Source organism: Triturus cristatus, chromosome 9 (assembly GCF_964204655.1).
Source record: "Triturus cristatus chromosome 9, aTriCri1.1, whole genome shotgun sequence".
Classification (NCBI taxonomy): domain Eukaryota; kingdom Metazoa; phylum Chordata; class Amphibia; order Caudata; family Salamandridae; genus Triturus; species Triturus cristatus.
The window spans coordinates 486,835,709-486,857,259 of NC_140592.1; the positions used below are offsets into that span (position 1 = coordinate 486,835,709).

The 21,551-nt window shown below is 46.0% G+C and overlaps 2 protein-coding genes across 5 annotated transcripts in view; one reads left to right on the forward strand and one right to left on the reverse strand.

Moving 5' to 3' along the window:
* The window catches only part of CTSW (cathepsin W), a 1,394,816-nt gene that overhangs the window by 1,309,425 nt on the left and 63,840 nt on the right, over nt 1-21,551 (reverse strand). Inside the window, exon 1 of one of the 4 annotated variants that reach the window (XM_085625453.1) lies at nt 13,029-13,047. The exons of the other annotated variants lie outside the window; for them this stretch is intronic. The gene's annotated coding sequence lies outside the window, so the exon portion shown is untranslated. Of the gene's footprint in view, nt 1-13,028; nt 13,048-21,551 lie in introns of those variants that run through there. 4 annotated transcript variants of the gene reach the window in all.
* The window catches only part of LOC146798182 (uncharacterized), a 179,516-nt gene continuing 177,391 nt past the window's right edge, over nt 19,427-21,551 (forward strand). The window contains exon 1 of the mRNA XM_085625454.1: nt 19,427-19,810. Within this exon, the coding sequence (XP_085481580.1) occupies nt 19,671-19,810 (140 nt within the window). The 5' untranslated portion in view covers nt 19,427-19,670. The remainder of the gene's footprint in view (nt 19,811-21,551) is intronic.

A 21,551-nucleotide genomic window follows, 5' to 3' on the forward strand; every position in this document is an offset into this window, starting at 1 on the left:
CTTCGAGAAGTGGGACACGATCGGAATCAGCACGGTGGGAGATCTCTGGACGAGGGGGGGATTCAAAACTTTTGAGACGCTGCAGGCGGAGTTTCAGCTGCAGGGCAGTGAGTACTTTCGGTACCTACAGGTCCGCCATGCGCTGGGCTCCGTCTTCCCGGATGTTGCATCCATTCCGGAGTCTTCCCCCCTGGAGGACAGAGTGCTAGATGGCCATGTCCCGGACAGCACGATCTCCCTCATATACAAAAAATTGATTAACGATAGATCGTGTCTGCTGACTAGTCTCCGCGAGGCTTGGGTTGCCGACGGGCTGGAGCTGGACGACGAGGATTGGATCTCCGCAGTGGCCTCTCCGAAAGAGGTGGCCATCCCGGCTCGCCTTCGTTTCGTCCAGCTCAAGATCCTTCACCGGGTCTACGTGACGGGGCCAAGGCTTTTACGTATGGGTTTTGCTGGTGATGGAATGTGTAAGCGTGGCTGTGGTGCGTTGGCGACTTTCATGCATATACTGTGGGAGTGCCCGAAGGTGGAGCGATTCTGGCGTGGTGTGCATGAGGTTCTACGAATGGTTACGCGTGTCGCGCTGCTGCCTGAAGCGAGGAGATGCTTGCTGAACGTCTGGGAACCAAATGACTACTCGGTCCCGCAGGCGCGGTGGGTGACTCTGGGATACATGATAGCCAAGCGTGATATTGCCCAATTGTGGGGATCCCAGAGGCCCCCTGCGGTGTCGGCCTGGAAAGAGCATATGGATTGGTGTATGTTTCGTGAAAAGGTGGTGTATGTGGCGAGGGGTAAGCCTGGGGCGTGGATGAAACTCTGGGGCCCCTGGAACGCCTACCGCGGGGGTATTTGTGAGCCGCCGCTGCTACCGGCGGCCTCGCCGGCTCCGTCTCCCTAGATGGCGCCCCTCCCTTGGCCGCGGGCGCGCGGTCCCCCAGTCCCTGATCTACTCCCGTCCCCCTCTTCAGAATTTTGCTGCTGGTTTGGATCCCCCACTTATGGAGCACGTGTTGTCACTTTGGATTGAGGGTTGCCTTGCGGTTGTGGTTTGTTTACGTTGTTTTGCGTTAAGAAAATGGAACCGTACTGTGGGCATGGAGCTGTGAGGCCTGCACCATTGATCACTCCTGTCTTCCTACTGTGCACCGCTGAGAACGTTTTTTGCTGTATGTATGTAATATGCTTTTGATGCTCTAGCGGCCGGCCGTGTGGTTGTAGGCCCATACCTGTAACTTCTATAAACTGCAATAAACGGTTTCAAAAAAAAAAAAAAAAAAAAAAAAAGAATAGGGACTATATAAGAGGCATACACAGAGCCATTTCTTTTTAGGTCTGTAGATAGTCAAAACCTTTTGATTTTAGAAAAAAAAAAATATTGTATATACATACTAAATTTTCCAACAGTGCCAAATTCACCCAGATCGCTCTTTTTACACCCAGTAACGGCCACGGGTTTCACAGACGTGAATATGAGAGACTCAGTTCCAGTCTCAAGGATACACCAGAACCCAATGACCTCTTGAAGTAATCCATTAAATTTACACACATGTTTTGTGGCATTTCAAAATAGCAACAGTAAAACATAGATATGTCTTTCCACAAAACTAAGACGAAGATAAGATCTTTATATTACACAAAAATTCCATGAGTTCCATAGCAGCAAACTATGTGACCTAAGCCATCTATGTATAGATTAAAGTGCAATGTGCAGTTGAGTAGGCTGTAAAATAGACCTTTAACCAATAATACAAAACAGTATAAAATAAACAATTTGATAGAGCTGAAACAACGTCAAACAAAACATTTAGCATTCATGTAAAACAGTAAAAACAAAATATAAACTTTTACATTGAATAATTTATCATGCGACTTATAGCAGCAGTGATATAAGTAAGTGTAGCCATATAAATTTCAGGAGAGGCTAAAGACTGGATATATCCAAGGCCCTCTTTATGTGAAGAAAAGTGATTGAGCAGAAGGATAGGGCATAAAAATCGAACCCTTAACGTAAGATACAATGTGCAAAATAACAAAGGGCACAGTTGTTTGGGTTGAAACATCCTCACGTGGATATTTTGAAAAATAAGTACCCGAAGATACAGCCATGGTAAAGACGAATAAATGATAAATTAGATTTAATCTCAGCCTTGTCAAGTAAAATCTATGCTGAGGATTAGCACATCATATCAGGTAGGGTTTAGTACCAGAAGCAATAGACATTTACATATAGTTAATAATGCAACATGAATCAAGAGATTTGTTTTACCCTACCCTTTTCACCCTTTCCTTCGTCTGCGATCCTATTTTTTCAGGGAGATTGAAAAGATCACTCAGAACCAATGTTTTTGACATAACCCAGCCATTGGATGGTGTTCACATTTTCAAGATTTAGACAATCAATCAAAACTTCCCTTGATAGACCAGCCCTGGGGGTTTACCACAGTAGCAAAGGAGCTAAATGAATAGTGTCCTCCCAAATAAACCCTCCCAAGACCCATCCACACTAATTAAAAGGCACAAATAATTAAAAGAGGATACTTTCACAAAACTACGTCCCATCAATAGTAAAAAATTTGATTTGATTGATTTAGGGCCATCTAAAAGACTTTGGAGGCCATTAGCGGTTAAACCTAGAAGGACAGCATCATCTGCGTACCATAGAACCGGAAAGTTAACGGGAACCGATTCGCAGAATATCTTTACTACATGCCCCCAAAGATCTATAAAGAGATTTGATGTAAAATAAAAAATAAAAAACTGTGCCAAAATATAGCCTTTTCTAGTCATAGACATAGAAATAGTATAAACCGCTTGAGGAAGAATTAGTCTTATATGTTTGTTATATTTATGTTTTCTATTGAATAATTTTAGGGGCATTTTATGTTTTATAGTAGTTGATGTTGTATTGGATGGTAGGGAGGAATTAATGTGATTAGAATTGGATATATAGACTAGGATATACCATCATACACAAAAACAATTTTGCCCATGATATAATTTACAATAGGAGCTATATGCCCACAGTGGACACAGAGATTTTGTAATTGAGAGTCCCTTGAGAATGTTAGAAATCTTTGCAAAGCTCTATTGATAATGTAAAAGACAGAAATGAAGTTGACAAAAATAAAAGTAGATACTGCCTGATATGAATTGTTTCTCTGGATAAAGTGAATGCGTTTCACAATTATCAACAAGAAATCACATAGAGAAACCAATGCTAGTAGTACACTTGGGCATTGTAGTCCGCTTTCTATGCTCATATGTAAACACTTCCTTTATGTCCATTGTTATATGGTGATTCACAAGTTCTTCTTCACGATTTAATGTTAAGAGACAATTGCACTATGTCTATATTTACGACTTCAAAAGTGAAATGCATTTTGCTCACTAAGGGCATAGTCATAGTCATCGGGAAATTGAATCCATTTACAGGAAAGAACAAAGACTTGTTCCGGCCTCTTGCCCTTGATCACATGACCGATCTCGTCATAATCAGCCTCAAATAGTAAAACAAAATAAGCAAAGGACAAAAGAGAAGTGATCACTATGGAAGCCATTTAGAAATAGTAAGGAAGAGTTAAATCTCTAATGGTGCATGTCACAGTCAGAACTATGAGCCCCATTACGATCTCAGTCGGACTTGCGTTCGAATGGCACCCTGGCGGAAGCGGGACCGCCAACTACTACTCGGGCGGTCCTGCTTCCGCCAGGGTGCCATTCGAACGCAAGTCCGACTGAGATCGTTACAATGCGACCGCCTTCGCAGCAGTCGCAATGTGTATAGTTTGTATTGCGGCGTGTGCTGCGGGCTGCAGCACACGCCGCAGCACAAAATAAACACATCTTACATATCCCAGGAAATTGTGGCAGGCACCATTCGGTGCCTGCCACATGGTGCAGGGATATGTAGGGAGCACCATAGGTACCCCCTAGGGACCATATCGGTGGCCCAGGGGGAAAGGGGGGCTTGCTATGGGCCCCCAAAGTCCCTTTCCGCCTTCCTTTTCATGGCGGGTTAACTGCCATGAAATGGCTGACAGAAAGGGGCATTGTAATCCCTACGGTGGTGCCTGATCAGGCACCGCCACAGTTGTAGGGACTGAAGTCCCTCCCACGGTCCGACGGGCTCCTTGAGCCTGTCAGATGTGTGGCAGTCCGTCTCTCCACTCGCCCTACATCCGTCGGCCATCATAAAGCAGCGGGCAGTCCTGCAGGGTCCGATGGCAGTGGGATCACCACCGACGGCTTGGCGGTGGCGGTCCCACCACCATTGTAAAGAGACCCTATGTCTTAAACATACATTTACTAGGAGTTGTTAATGCTTCAAAATATTAGTGTGCAGACTTATGCAGTGTGTATATAATATACTTATAACTATTTCAAGACACATGTTGCTCACTATCCAACAACATTATGTTAATCCATTGCATGTCGTGCAAATATTTATTACACATGCATACATCCAGGGGGGTTTAGCCTGCATGCTTCATAAATTAGTCTATGTCATTCATCATGCACATATTACTTGTACCCAATACAGCATACAGCAGGTGACATTTAGCCAGCCCAATGTAGACACTGGCTAAATTCGCAGATTAATGAAACAATTCTACTCTTTCACAAGCACCACAATTAGAACATTTAAAAAAACAACTTTTTAGCCTATTGTTTTAATGCTGGCAAGTGACGAGCAGCTCACCCCAAAGATACGGCTTCAAAGAAATAATGACAGAACAAGCATCAACAAAGCCTGCAGACTTGCAGCCGTCACCTGACCTAATGGATTTGCCAATGCTTGTTTTTATAAACTGTTGAGGGCCTCGCAGATCCCCCAAGAATAAAGTTTTACAAAAAAAGTTTGCAAAAAAATAAGCATTGGCCAAGCGAAAAAGCCGACAGTCAAAGCCAGACCTATTGGCTTTGGCAATAGTTGTGCTCAGGAGACGAACTCAAAAACAAGTTTACGCTCCAGAAATGCCATTTAATTATATTTATATTGTATCGTTTTGGAATTTATGCAGAGCCGGGTCTGGTCGCTCTGTCACCGAAAGGTGAAAAGCATAACTCCAAGAATCTGTTTGACTTCCTGGTCACACGCTCAAATCCCCCCTCAGCCTCTCACCCTTGCTGGGTCGGTGAAATGAGTACCATTGAATTGGGTAACAATAAACATCAGTTATTGAGCACTTGATGCCCCAAGGGGTGAACAGGAGCTCTATGAATACATGTGCTGTGGTACTTTCTGCCCCTAGTGAGGTAGCGCCACAGGATACTTACAACATCAGAGACCTTTATCGTGCATATTAACTTAGAATTTTAATGCTGTGCATATTTCTGTTGTCATGGCAATCCAGCAGCAGTATGGGGCTTTGTGTGTGTGTGTGTGGGGGGGGGGGGTGGGGGGGGGGTTCTTCCCCACTCACACTCCCCCATTCCTGTTCCTTGCGAGTAATAGAACCTTGCACCCGGGATGCTCTCACGGGACAGCGCACGTGTCTCAAGAGCAGGTGTCCACAGCTCAGCCACCCTTCGTGGTTTCTTTCTTTTATCACGCTGCGTGCCTGCTGCATCCGGTTGGTTAGCCTTCTGCTGCAATCAGACCCCCTTATCGGCCTATAGGCACACGCAAGGCCGGCGGGGCCCGGCTCCCGTGCCTACCCTCAGCACAGCTGGGGTAGAGGCCTCATGACTGAAGCTCGTCGATGGCTTCGACCCCTCCTTACCTCACACGGGCCATCTGCCTTTACAGCAGTAGTTATCAGACTATGGGCTAAGCCCCCCCCCCCCCCGCCCCCCCACCCGTAGGAATGTCAAGGGAGGCGCTAGGATGTGAAAGAGGGATGAATGGCCTCCATCACATGCACTGAAAACCACATGGTATTTTGCTAATGTATTGACAAAATGTGCTTTTATGAAAAGGTAAATAAAATTCGTCCTACATCTTAAATATGCTAAATATACCATATAAACATTTTTTGACTTTTGGACAGTACTTAATGTGCGTTTGCTGTTCTGCCTATCTCAATCATAATATTTTATATAATAATACTTTCAAAGCATTTATAGCACGCATGACCATTTATCTGGTTTCTAGGCGCTAACAGGTGTTCACTTTTGCCTGTATTTCCTATAATATATATTGCCTGTATTTCCGGGTGCATGTGCCCTCAAATCCAACTTCAGTTGGTCAGCTTACTGGCAATATTTACCATTTGACATACATAATAATTGAGAGAAGATGTCATTTTTTGTGGCGTCCTCGTTATATTATTTTATGAAGCGGCCGCTCTGCATGAAATGTGTAACGCATTGTTTTGAACTTGTATTGCACACAGTATAAGATAGGTGGCTACAAAATGGTTTAAGATTTTTTAAAAAGTGCTTCAAAGAGGTTTAAGTAATACCCAAACTGTACCCAGTACATTTTTAAAACTTGTACTTTAAAAGCACACACTTCACAGGTTAAATACCACTCAAAAAGAATACATCTGTGGACCAGGAAGCTTTAAGGGATTCCATCAATTAAAGCCAATACTGGCTTCCAAGCACCCTTTACTTCTGCAGATTGACCAGTTGTGCACACTTACATTTCTTTGAGGGAAGCAGACACCCTGGCAAGAAGGCTTGTTTAGCTGCCTGCACCGCCCTCAGCATCAAAGCACAGAAGACTCCTAGCTTCAGCTAAAGCATTTTAAATGTCGGAATTAACCGTCCCGGGACGGTCGTCTTTTTACAAAAAGTAGGGGAACGGCTTTTCTTAAATTAAATAGTATAGGAACTTCGTGCCCCTTAGATGCCGTCCACTTTGACCACTAACTGCATTCAATGTCTTTTTTGTTCCTTTACTCCAAAGAGGACCTAGCATCTGCGATGTTACAACAGGGATAGCAGGGCTTGATCAGCAAATATTTTTTTTTATGAATGTCTGGACCAATATGTCCGTATCATTTTTAATTCAGGTGGCAAATGGCTCTATGCTTAAGGCAAACAGGAGAGAAGGCAACTTGGTTAATGTCACAACAGGAGAAATGGATCAGAGGAGCAACAGTTTTAGTTTATTTTAGATGTCGGTGCATAGGAGCCCGCCATCAAACATGACTAATCCACTGGAGTTCCTTGGTAAGCAGTTCACCTGATGGCCCTCAAAACCAACATGCTGCGACAACCTTCTTTGGACCATCTCGACCAGGCGGACCACACGTCCACCACTGTGATGGGTCCGACAACGCTTTATGAAGGCTGTACTTTATTCATTCTATTTTGTTTGCTGAGCAATGCACGTTACGACTTAATTGCAACACTTTAAAACTGAACTATGTTTCATTGAAATTAAACATGTAAAGTATTACTGTGAAAAGCAACGCTTCAAATGTTTTACTCCTATAGATGGACTAAAAATAATTTACAATCATCCACACCTCCGAAAGTAAACAGAATTCAAATTGTGACACTTAAGAAATGTAACCAGTGGGGTTTTATTTATTTTATTTGTATTTATTTGCAAAGTTTTATATAGTGCTGGCTAGACCCTGAGGTATCAGAGCGCTTTACATGAGGATCAGCAAGTTACAGGTTACATAATTACTTCATTTACAGGTTCCAAATATAGTCATAGGAGAAAGGTAGAGGTAAGGAAACATAACGGGGAGGCGAGGAAAACAATATCAGATGTTCGGCTGGGTAGGTGACGGCCGAGGGGGTGAACCAGGGCCAAACTCCTCTTTAGCTGCATAGGACAGCTCCATCGGGCATCGGCCAAGGTTGCTCGGACTTATTTTTGCGTTGCATAGCAAAGACAAAACGTCTTATGTGGAATGGAAGGTAGAGGGGGTAAGGTAAACAGGGGAAAGGAATGCAGATCGCGTCAGGCAGACCAGAAAGGGGAAGGGACTTCAGGGGAAACAAGCAGTCAAAGTGAAAGGCAGACAAAACCGAGAAGCATCGTTAAAAACAATGTCCGATGTCCGGCTGGGTAGGTGACGGTAGAGGGGGTGAACCAGAGCCAGACTCCTCTATAGCTGTATAGGACAGTTCCACCGGGTAACGGCCAATGGTACCCGGGTTCAGCGGTAAGTTCAAACTGATTTGGTTTTCACCCATGGGGCATCATCATAGTTCAATCGAAGGCATCGGTCCCAGTGTAATTGGGAAACACCCTCCGCTTCGTCCTCCCACTAGCCCCATGAGAGGAGAGGTGGAAGAGACAGATTATCAGTCCTCAGGGGGCTCACTCCCAAAAGTGGTAGCCCAATGCTGAGCGCTATCAGTGTTTGATGGGCTATGGGGAAGGCCATGATCCCCTTCTTTGTATCCCTCATGCTGCACTGCAGAGCTAGATGCCACAGAGGCACTTAAATGCAGCATCCCCTTCAATTAGAAGATCCTCAGCAGCGTGTCTGCTGCCATTTGGGGTCAGGCACGGCCAGGCGTGGATCGGATTAGCTGCCGGTGCTCGCATGAAGCGGGCTGGCCGTTCCGGATAATGCTCCTGCTGCTGATCCCAACCAGCTGTAGAGTATATGCCCAAATACATAAATAAAAAGCTCGCACACTGCAAGGTCTGGAGCCACGTGCCCCTCACAAAAGCTGTGCCACAAGGGAAACGCACCCCCGGCTGCCCGTTGAGCCGACACACCTTAGAGTGGGGGTCGGGCGCGCTCCACTCACTGCACCATATGAAACGATGATGCCTGGGCAGAATCGTCATCTCCACACTCGCGGCACCTTTGTGTAGGCACCTTCACCGCCGTTAAAAGTATAACTCTATATCCGTAGCTCCCAACCCTTTCCCCAAACCCTTAATCTTTTACCCAAAACCTTAACTCAGTGGTGGCCGGCAGGGCTGGACTGTGACAGAAAATAGTCCCGGGGACCAAAATAAAAGTGGGCCCTCATTAGTGAATTTGAAAACTAAAAAAGTGCCCATGTTTGCAAATGGGGACAGTGTTGAACATGTAGAGACACACTGAATAAGTGTTTTTCAAGGTATGGAAGACTGCATGGATCAGAGAATAATGCAGACAAGGTTTGTTTTATTATCAGGGAAATCAATAGTAACAACCACCCAAGCAGATCATAAGACAGGCCCACAAATAGCCACAAAACCGTCGTGCACACTAACGAACTGTCAGACCAGCCCCTTAGGCACTGCCTGATTGCCCAACAGGTCAGTCCGACTCTAGCGGCTGATAATTTTTCAAAGTGATGAGGTGTAACACGCTGCGGCCTACTCCTTTCTGCAAATGGCAGAGAAGGCAGATCAAAAGGGGGCAGAACCCCAAAATAAACTTTAAAGACGCCAACTAAATCACATTTGGTGTCTGAAAATGGATCATAAGAAGGGAAGTTCAAGGCCCCCAAAATTGTCAACTGTTCCCATGAGGCACAGGGTCAGAACGGATTTGCATATAGCTGTGTCTGAACTGGGGTGGCAAAGTGAGCTAAAGAATGATGATGGATTCAACCCAGATCTGTGACTGGGGGTGAGTGTTTGAAAAGTTTCAGCACTCCGCCCATCATCTCCTTGTGTTTGCTTTATTCGCCCTACGTTGGCAAGGTATGCCCAGATGTGGGTCCCTTGCTCACTTTGCCACTGGATTCAAGCTAGCCTGGCTGATGAGGGCTGTTAGCCCGAAAACCGGTCCCAGGATGCTTGTTTACAGTCCAGGGAAAACATGGCTTGGCAGTTCGGTCTGGACTGTTTCCATGACGGACAGGGTCAAGACTGATTTGCATATAGCTGTGTATGAACTGGGGTGGCAAAGTGAGCTAAAGAATGATGATGGATTCAACCCAGATCTGTGACTGGGGGTGAGTGTTCGAAAAGTTTCAGCACTCTGTCCATCATCTCCTTGTGTTTGCTTTGTTCGCCCTAAGTTGGCAGGGTATGCCCAAACGTGGGTCCCTGGCTCACTTTGCCACTGGATTCAAGCAAGCCTGGCTGATGGGGGCTGTTGGCCGAAACCGGTCCCAGGATGCTTGTTTCCGGTCCAGGGAAGACATGGCTTGACAGTTCGGTCTGGACTGTTCCCATGAGGCACAGGGTCAAGACCGATTTGCATATAGCTGTGTCTGAACTGGGGTGGCAAAGGGGCATATTATCAAGACAGGCGATAAAATTATCGCCGCTATGGTGGCAGAAAACTGCCGCTAAAACGGCGATAATGGGCTTGATAATATGCTCTATAGAATTCCAATTGAGACCCATGTTAGATGTCCTTCACATCTAACATGGGTTTCAATTGGAATTCCATAAAGCATATTATCAAGCCCATTATCGCCATTTTAGCGGCAGTTTTCTGCCGCTAAAGCGGCGATAATTTTATCGCCTGGCTTGTTAATATGCCCCAAAGTGAGCTACAGAATGATGATGGATTCAACCCAGATCTGTGACTGGGGGTGAGTGTTTGAAAATTTTCAGCACTCCGTCTATCATCTCCTTGTGTTTGCTTTATAAAAAGGTTACCCCAGGGCTTCAGCTCAACTATTTATAATTCTCATATCAGCCTCATCTCCTTCCTGAGACGTGTCAAAGTCCCGTCCCAGTGATTTCCCTGTGAATTTAAGAGAACCCTTTTGAAGTGTACTGAACAGCCTGGCTCCCCCATCCTTCAGCGTGTCTCAATTAGCTTACAGGAATGCAGCAATCCATAGATATTTTTTGGGGAGATTCCTTTACCTTCTCCCCTCATGTTCCTACAGTCAGCCCTGAGTCCCCCAAAATGGAACCAAGAATCTTCCATGTATTGAACTATTTACAGGCACACATAACTCTGCCATGGCCAGCCCCAAGCCCAGCTACAAAAGGAGGAGGGTTATGCGTGGTACTAGCTACCCCACCAAGTAAAAAAAAAAACAAGCTACAGAAACGTAAACCAAAAGACCAAAGATATCCCAGCCTTAGGGGAGCAAAACCTCCTTCACAGAGATCTTTGGAGGGCACAAAGACGATCGATCCACCTGTTTTCAACCAAGACCATCCCCGCCAGGACACGTAATGTGAGAACCATGTACAAGATAGGCAAGGCAGCCTAAGTGGCAGTGGAGATGAAAAATATAACCTTGTCCTGTTTCGCATCAGCAAGACCAGATGGACACAGTACAGAAAGAAATGACTAGCTCCAGGAGGAATGCTGCTGTTTTCTGCATACGAGGAAGAGAACACCCCACATACTCAAGGAGTAGCACTGAGCCAACAGCAGCAACCAATGGAGCTCTGATTGGATGGGACGGTCACGGTCCCAGAATCATCATAGCCACCTTCAGCACAAAGAAAAAAAAGAACAACATAAATGTTAGCCAGTGATATGCACTACAAATTATAGTACTAGCAAATAAGAGGAATAAGAATAGTTTTACAACCGATTCCAGTCCATCCTGGAGAAATGCCCTGAGATCGACATCAGCATACTGATGGGGGACCTTAATGCCAAGAATGGAAGCGACAACACTGGGTACGAAGAAGTCATGGGCAACCATGGCTGTGGCGAGATAAAAGAGAATGGTGAAAGGCTTGCAGATCGCTGCGCTCTGAACAGTCTGGTGATAGGCGGTAGTGTATTACCACACAAAATAATACACAAGGCTATGCAAGTATCACCAGCCCATTCAACAGATGAGGAGATCAACCAAGTCTGCATTGCCAAGAAGTTCCGGAAGTCCTTGCTGGATGTGAGCGAGGAGAGGAGCGGATGTGGTTTCAGGCCATCACCTTGCCCTGACCAGGCTAGGGGCTAAAGCTGAAAAAAGCATGGACAGAACCGACAAACCAATGTCAGCAATAAAACACCACCCCCCTCAAAGATACACAGAAAAGAAGTGACTTCTCAGTCACCCTAAGTAACATGTTTCAAGTCCTGCAAGAACTAGAGGATGACAGAGACCCGGTGGAGAGTCAGTGGGAGAAGATCAAAGAAACCGTGACATCAACCTGCCAGGAGGTACTGGGTCCCAAGAAACACCTGCATAAAGAATGGATCACCACAGAGTCTCTCCACAAAATCCAAGAGAGAAAGAAAAAACATTCTGCAGTCGACACCAGCCGATCAAGGGCAGAAAATGTGAAAGTTCAAGGCGAATACCCCATAACCAACAAAGAAGCAAAAAGAAGTTTAAGAGCAGCTAGCGAAGATTCATTAATGGTTCTACCACAGTAGCCTAGAAAGCAGCAAGCCTTGGAAACTTGAAATAACTCTACAACATAACAAGAAAACTCTCTGGCAGATACAGGAAGTCAGAAAGACCTGTTAAAGAAAAAGCTGGGAAGACAAGTATGTGTAACAAAATCCAACAACGAAGATGGGTGGTGCACTTTTGTAGAACTGCTCAACCGGTCTGTGCCACACTCTCCACCAGACATGCAGCCAGCTAACAAGGACTTGCCAATTGATTGCAGCAGACAAACCAAGGAAGAAATGCGGTAAGTCATCAAACATCTGAGAAAAGGGAAGGCAGCAGGACCTGACAACATTCTTGCAGAGGCATTGAAGGCAGACACTCAAACATCAGTAGACATGCTCTATCCTATGTTTGGAAGGATATGGGTGGAAGAAAATGTGCCAAAATAGAAGGAGAGATATCTCAAGACTGCCAAGAACGGTGACCTAAGTAACTGCTCAAACTACAGAGGGATAACTCTTTTAGCAACCCCAGGCAAAGTGTTCAACAGAGTCATCCAGAACAGAATGAAGAAACAAGTTGACGCTCAGTTGCAAGATCAGAAATCTGGCATCCGCAAAGATAGATCCTACACAGACCAGATTGCAACACTGTGCATCATCATTGAGCAGTCAGTGGAATTGAATTCCCCACTCTATGCCAACTTTATCGACTTTGAGATGGCATTGACAGCGTGGATAGAGAGACCCTTTGGTAATTTCTCTGCCACTACAGTGTGCCAGATAAGCTTGTAAGAATCATCAGGAACTCTTACGAGGGAATGACCTGCAAGATAGTCCAAGGAGGACAACTCGCGGAAGCCTTCCAAATAAAGACCAGAGTCCACCAGTGTTGTTTGCTCTCACCTTTGCTCTTCCTGTTGGCCATAGACTGGATTATGAAGACATCCACAGAAAAGAGAAGAAATGGGATTCAGTTGACACCTTGGACGCAGCTTGATGACTTGGCCTTTGCATATGACCCGACTCTTCTCTCTCATACCTATCTGCAAATGCAAGAGAACTCAATCAATGTGGCAGTCACATGAGCACAACTTGGCCTCAACATTGCTGGGGAAAAACCAAGACACTGAAGGCTAAAATAGCCAACACAACTGCTCTCTTTTAGGTGATGCACTGGAAGAGTTAGAGGCCTTTACCTACCCTAGTACTAGTACCCTAGTAGGGTGGCACACCCACTGACGTCCAGGCAATAATCGGCAAAGCAAGGGCTGCCTTTATTCAGCTAAAGAAGATCTGGTGCTCCAAGGACCTTACACTGCTAACCAATATCAGGCTTTTCAAACACCAACATAAAATAGGTCCTGGGTCTGGAGCAGAAACTTGGAGGACAACAGTGAACACCACCAATAAAGTCCAGACCTTTATCAACACCTGTTTGAGGAAAATCCTCCAAATCCGCTGGCCAAACACAATCAGCAACGATGAACTATGGCAGCAGACTTTCCAACTCTCTGCTCATTGAGAATTCATGAAAGACGCTGTGACAGAATAGGTCACACCGTCCGCAAGCCTGCATTAAACATCACCAGGCAAGCCACGACCTGGAATCCTCAAGTTGACGGAGTTCCGATGCGGCCACAATAGGTTCGGAGACGGGTCCCTGATCTTGACGAATGTGTGACAATATGTCGGGCCCCCACACGGAACTCATGTGGCATTTTCCAGAGAATCTCTGAGAAATGCACCGCTAGAGGAAACTAGCCTCTAACACATAACGCACCTTAGCGTGTGCGCAACATAGATGGGGTCGTTGTTGCACCCAGTTTAAAATTTGCATCAACTCTTTCTTCCTGCTTAACCTGTTGGCTATGTAGTATACTACCTCGCATCAGCCAGCATCATCACACATTCACTTATCCTGAATGCCAGATGCTCTGTCAAGGATAAATAAAATGGAGGAAGCACACAAGTTCCCATGATGCTCAACACTGAAGGGACTTATAAAGGGAAACAGAAATGAGTATAAGAGAGATGAAGGAGGTACCAACACTTAAAAGCCTCTTTGTAACATATGTCATTATTACTAAAGCAAGTAAGCCAAACAAATACAAGGCCAGAAATTGGTTCTAGTGCCAGTACTACTGTATTGGTTTAATTTTTATAAATATTTTTTTATTTTCACCATTGCACAGTTAGCACATTTCATCGCACAATCTCCAATAGTCTTATAACATATTACATATCAAAACGTTTCCATCATAAACAAAATTCATCAAAGCATCCTACTTATTTCAATAAATTGATATCATCTCGAGTTTCTACAACAGATGCCACAAATTCATCCAAAGCTCTCCTAACTTAATCCCTCAATCCCAGGCCCTCTCTCCATTTTATAATGGGGTCCCATATCCTTAACCCCAATCTCCTCCCTTTTCTACCTTTCCGGGCATATATTTTTTTTTCCAGATTATAAGTTGATAAAAGGTTAGACAGCCAGACTTGCATTACTGGGGGGTTTTTATCCAGCCAGGCCCTGGCTATGCAGAGCCTATAAACTGCCATTGCGACAAAAATAAACTCTCTCTGGTTGATATTGGTATCTGTGACTATCCCTAACAATATTTCTGGGGGTTTTAAGGTACTGTATTGGTTTAGATGTACTTCATTTAATACAGTGAAAGTTTATCAATACATACATAAGTTGAGCAAAGGTAACAACACGCTAATAGGTGATTTAAGATAAACATTCATCCAAATACGAGTTAATATAATATCTTTATTTTGTGCTGAAAGTCCTTTAAAGTGCTTCATAGATGAAAGATCAGCCAACACGTGTTTCGCTTCCTTAACTTTTAAACAGCTATTGTTTGTTTGCTTCCAACTCAGCTCAATTCCTTTTATAACAGTCTTCCAAGTACTCTCTCTTCTTTTCCTTTTCCCAAACCAAGGAATCGAGCTGGGGCTGAGTTGGAGGTGAGAGTGCACCATGAACTGTGTTCCATTAACGAGGGACTTATTTTAGTAATGTGCATTGTGACACCTCAGGCTGATAATCCAATTGATTAAGCTGGCCTATCAAGACCACCAAGTGATAGTCAAGCAAAGTTGAGCCTCAGGGAAAAGGCATGGTACACCCAATATGGACACTCTCATGGAACAGACAGTCCATAAATGAGGTTAGACCTAGCTACTCGGAACAGTGATCATCCTGCACCAAATATAAGAGAAAAAGGGTGTACTACACCATAGTTCAAGGGCGACGCAGAATTCTGCATGCTACCAGATGGGAAATATTTCCTGGAATGCATAGCGACATGCTCCAAGTTCCCTGTTGGAGAAATCATACCATAGACAGTGATTGATGTAAAAAGAACAATTGATGGACAGATTGCTGAACAATGTCAAGCACTCATCTCCAGTACATAAATCCTGACCTAAATCAATTGTTTTTTGCTCACATTTTCACCCCAGTTTGGAACCAGCCATATGCAAATCAGTAAGTCATCCAGGAGGAAACTTCAGATCACACTTCAAAAGTGATCCGTGGGCAGTGCCTCAGTAGTAGACATCAAGGGCACAATGGTCACAGCAAAGCACAGAGGAGAGAAGTTGACCTACAAGGCATCTCTGCTTAACAAACTGAAAGGCCATCATTCTCCGGGAAACACGTCATTGATGACCAACGAACATCAAGACTCACTGGACAACCCGCTTGATGTGGAGGTCTGTGCTGGTCACTCACTGAAGAGTCTGACACACAAACCTTCAATGGAGCAGGACCATTTCACTTGAGAGAGTCAATAGCCAACCTATCAGGGACAGCCAATTGTAACAACACGAAATATGTATGTATATCCTACGGCCGAGCCCACAGCCATCCCAAAAACGGAGGAACAATGAGTGGTGACCATACACAGCAAGAAGAACTGTTTAGAATGAGATATCAACGTGTTTCGGTTATAATCCACGCTAGGGAGGGATATAATTGTACCTCCGACACTGGTTAAATACAGCAAAACACATCCCTTCACAGTGAACACCAGGGGTGATATCAGCGATAAAGATAGCTACACAGAGAATGCAAGCTCTCTAGTTAACCGCCAGCTTCAGCAAATAATAGAAACTGGCCATTGTCGCATGCAATTAACATCACATCTGGTAAGGAAAAAAACCTAGATGTTTGATATTTATCAGGACTGATAATTATTGCCAATCACAAGATTTATGGGAATAACTTGCAGAATTTGGTGCCTTAACCCACCAATATCGTTATGTTCTGGTATATAGTATTTATCTATCCCTGATAAATAATCAGCAGGTTTTGACCTGCCAAAACATACCCGGGAGATTAGGTTTTTTTTTAAACATAAAACTCATAAGTGTGATATCTGTGGTAACATAAATTGACGCAGATGTCGAAATTTTCAGCTGATTCGTAATAAGTGTGTAAATCTTCTTGGGGATTATGCACGAACACACAGTTTACCATTGCCACTATACCGGGGGTTGGAGCCTGGAAGAAGAGCATCTACTCGCACTGGCACTATAACCATGATCCTCCCACAAACATTTTAAAAAGGTACGGCTCTAGAGCTAAGAGGCGATGTAGCCATGTGCCAGTCCCCTGACTTAGCCACCCACAGGTTACATGCTGTTGATCTATGTGTTAGACCTGTGTGCACCCACTTTTAGAAGTAACCACTCTGAGTGATGCAGCCCTGAGGGCATAGCTGTCAGTAAAGAATGTGTGGCATAAGAGTGACTTACAACCAGTCTTATTTTTTAGGACTTGGGATTGACAGAATAGCGGTCAATCAAACCTATTGCTAACAATATATATCGATTGGTCTATGGGTCCGCCCCTTTTAGCCATTGACTTTTCCCAACCAGCCTCTTCAGCTGTTGGCTTAAGACTGAATACACAGTTAGTAAGCTGCTCCATTTGGATATGCAGTCGGATAAGTGTGGTCTTTATTTAGATCCTGTGCAGGAAGTGTTTCCATGTCATGCATGATGACCACTGAGGTGCAGTTATTGTATTACTGGACACAGCTCATAGTAGTGTGATGAGTGGAGATGTATGAGAGGTTTGACGTGCAGTTTATGGTTTTCAGTAAGATGGCAGCTATGATCAGCACTGCTAGTTCGTTTATGGTATTTCTTATAATCATAGTCCAACAAAACGGGTACCAAACAGGGTTATTTATTCATTAAGTGGTCAGAAGATCTGCTGAGATGATGAACTTTGTTGCAGTCATCCCTTAAATGATTTTCAATGTGATACGTCAAGAAGCGGTCATAGTGTGTCGTTAGTTGAGACCTGCACTGCTGGACTAAATTAGAGTCTTACTGTGTGACAGATCTTTTCATTTATTCTGTGCCTGTTCAGTTGGTGGTCTGTGGTTTGTTCCTGTGGAATGGTACAGCACTTGATATTAGACTTCACCTGTAATGTTCCAGCTTATCTGAGTGTAAGATGGCCAAGCAGTGTAAAGGAATGGTTATGCAGCATGTTTGAACTACGACTGGCTGCATAATAACCACTGAGTGTTGTAGTATTACTTTAACTGCTGGCCAGGTAGTAGGTAGGAATTTACATTACTATATATGACCCAGGTTAGACACAGTGGAGTCCTTTGTAACTTACTGGGCATAACAGGTTTCTAAGTGTTTGTCAACATGAGGAGAGTGTCCTGGTCAGATTGTACCTTATATATGTGGGCTGTAGCGTGTACATCAAGGAGCGCTTACTGATCCATGACCTCCGTCAGAAATTTTGGCTGGTGTAGACATGGGTTGGACTTGGTGCAACTATGGTTTCGCCTTGATTTTGAATTTTACATGTTTATGGATTCTTTGAATATTGGCTTGCACTGAGTTCAGAGCTAGATGTCTTGGACTGAAAAAGCAGTGCCTCCTATGGCGAAATGATGATACAAGTCTGCACCGCAGTGTCCTGTTTTGTTTTCATCTCTCACCAAATGCTATTTGCTGTTTGTATGTATCCTACTGCATCTGCTGGAGTGCCTCCTTTGAACTGAATAGAGGGCTGCTTCACAACTACAGCCCTCTCTGTCATTTCCTGCTCCTTCTCTCCCATGTGTCTCGCACTAATGAGCTAACGCTGCATGTGTTGGAACATTAGACTCAGACCTCTTGGCATTTCCAGTGCTTGTTCCTTAAATGCACCGCTCAGGATCATGAACTATAAACAAAATATCAGGTCGGGCAACACATTGCAGTAACCAGCTAAGTAGACTATAATCATAAGAAATACAATAAAGGGGCTCAAAACTGCCAGCCTACTGAGAACTGTAAACTGCGCCTGTCGCTCTCACCTCATCATCCACCGCACTGCTAAACACTCCATCCTAGAACACGATAACCGCACCCTGCCGATCATCATGCATGACATGGAAGCACTTCCCACACAGGATCGAAACAAAGACCGCACCCTTCCAGCCGCACACCCTACATGGTGTAGCTCGCTGCTCAAGTAGGCAAGCGCTTCAGTGTCCCACATTAGGGTGGTAAGCACAGTATAAATGCGGCAATAGAATACAATGCACTGCTAAGCATGCTGCGATTTATTTTTTGCACTGATCTGCAATTGCTTGTATAGAATGCACTGAACCTCATTGGGTGGATGGGAGCACGCTGCTACCTACCTACATTTTAGACAATGAGTGAGACCTCATCGACGGGGAACTCCGATGGACCCTCAAGGCCCAAGGTACTCAGAAGCTAGAGGTGTCTGTGACAATCTCTGGAGCCCACCCAGCCGTGAAAGTGAAAGGCCGTGTAAACTTTGCTAAACTCACAACACCAAGCTTTACTTTGACCCTGATGCGTCTGGCTTTTCATTGAACACTCCTGCCTGACTCCACCCGACCCCAGACACCTGCAGCTGATGGGCGAGCACGCCAAGAGGGGCAAGAGGCGGGGAGGGATTGGGGGGGGGGGGCGGTTGTATCCTCTATTGAAGCACAGCCCGTGGCATCCCCTTTGTTCAATCATTTGGCAACATCTTATGTAACTTTTTTGTTGTTATATCACGAACACACACACACGTACACGCACAACAAAGTGTCCTCTCTGCTGGCTGGGACCATGTGAAACATCGCCAAGGTCAGCCTGCTAGGGCCAGAGAGATAAAGAGGGTTCCCAGGCGGTGCGGACACACGCCCACCGCAGGACAGATGGAGGGAGCTGCGGATTGAAAAATTCCACTTTGCGTCCTGCGAGACCCCCAAAGCGGATTCTCTCGCGAGCCAGACCTTTAAACCACCCTTGCGCTCGTCCCGGAGGCAGGAAGGTCCCACCAAACCAACGTTGCCCATTCTAGCGCGAGTTCCATACCTTTTGGCCGCTTCATTCTAGGAGGACCCTCTGGCGGCACACTCTCCCGCCGCAGAGTCCTGTAACTAATCTTTTGCATTTACCCGCAGTGAGGACCTACGACCGCAGGAAGGCCCCTGCACACAGAGGCCCATATATTGTCATCGGCGGCCCAGCTCTTCCGGTCACCTCTGTCTGGACCGGCCAATGAAGTCCTTGCTTGTCACCGGCCTCCTGGCCTGGCTGGTTCTACGTGCCCTGGGAGTACCAGCCCCCTCCACGCCACCTCCCGCGGAGGCAGGGGCGACAGCGGGGTCAGAAGTCAGCATCTTGTACCTCAACAGCAGGTAAGTCCGCTGTCGGGGTGCCTGGAACTGTTCTTTAAATGGGCAGGTAGAGTCCGGCTTTATATTTGTGTTTGATCTTGTTCTTTAACAGATAGTCTGTTGCAAGCGCCAAGAAGCAACCCGGCTTGTAATGTTCGCTATGAAGGGGCATTTAATATACACTATCTGATAGTGAACGGCCACACTTTATCCGTTCTTATTCTTGCATTCTGGGGTCATCTGTGGGGTTAATTGTTCTACTTTGGCTTGTGACAATAGTGCGCCTGTGATACCACTGCATTAAATGTAAGGTTGCTACATTTCCACTGTCATCAATTTAACCCCTAAGTAGACTGCAGTGCAGTTCACTTCAGTTGGGAGCAGCATACAAGATTGTTTGTCTTTCCTGGCACAAAATTGCTACTTTCTCATTCTATTCGTCTAATAAAATATATATTTCTGTACGGAAACTATATAAGCCCCCAAGACCTTCCTCCCGGAGAGTCATTCTCGCTTCCGGAGAGGTCCCCTCTGGGTCCTGAGAGGCGCCTCGAGTAACATCCTGCTCTCTGGCCTCTCGCCTGAGTCATGAGGTACAGCCTATCCATACCCCTGCCACCCCTGGCCTCTCTGCGGGTACACCCCTGGCCTCTCTGCGGCCACACCGCTCCCACCTCTGGCCTCTCTGCGGCCACACCACTGTCTGCCACCCCTGGCTCTCTGCGGCCACACCACTGCCACCCCTGGCCTCTCTGCGGCCACACCGCTCCCACCCCTGGCCTCTCTGCGTCCACACCACTGCCACCCCTGGCCTCTCTGTGTCCACGTCCCAGCCACCCCTGGCCTCTCTGCGTCCACGTCCCAGCCAGCCCTGGCCTCTCTGCGTCCACACCACTGCCACCCCTGGCCTCTCTGCGTCCACACCACTGCCACCCCTGGCCTCTCTGCATCCACACCACTGCCACCTCTGGCCTCTCTGCGACCACACCCCTGCCACCTCTGGCCTCTCTGCGTCCACACACCTGGCCTCTCTGCGCCCACACCACTGCCACCCCTGGCCTCTCCGTGTCCACACCCCTGGCCTCTCTGCGTCCACGCCCCTGTCACCCCTGGCCTCTCTGCGTCCACACCACTGCCACCACTGGCCTCTCTGCGTCCACACCCCTGGCCGCTCTGCGAGGGTGAAAGTGGGCCTAGCACAACAAGCACACATACATATTTACATTGAATGGCGCCTGGTTCCCAGGAGTAACGTTTTTTTATTGTGGTACTGAATACGGGTTCTGCAGGTGCTGAGAGGGCGGTACACTGGCCGCAGGTCTAGCACCGTACGTGCATTCAAAGGCCCCAGGGTAAGGAATGTGGAGGCCTGGTGGGGCCCACCTAACCTGTTTTGGCGCGCTGTGCGTAGCAGGGCACCATAATTGTACGTTTATTTTGTATCCTTTACTCTAGCCACAGCTTCACGTGTACACACCTCGGGTATTCACCCGGGACCTAGCTCTATAGGCTGCTACAAACACGTGCCTCAAAACAGATTTGCTGTAGGTCCCTTTTCAAGACTAGTGGCATTGACATACCTATGCCAGCCCAAGTCTTTGAGGATCTGCAGGACCCCTTCCTGTTCAAGAACTCAGACCCACGCACCGCTCTGCCCTACACCTCATTCTTAACACACATTATCCGGCTATTATTGGGGCGAAACTGCCTCACCAATCCCCTCGTCTCCATCAGCCAGGGCTGGAAACTGGCTTGAACTTCT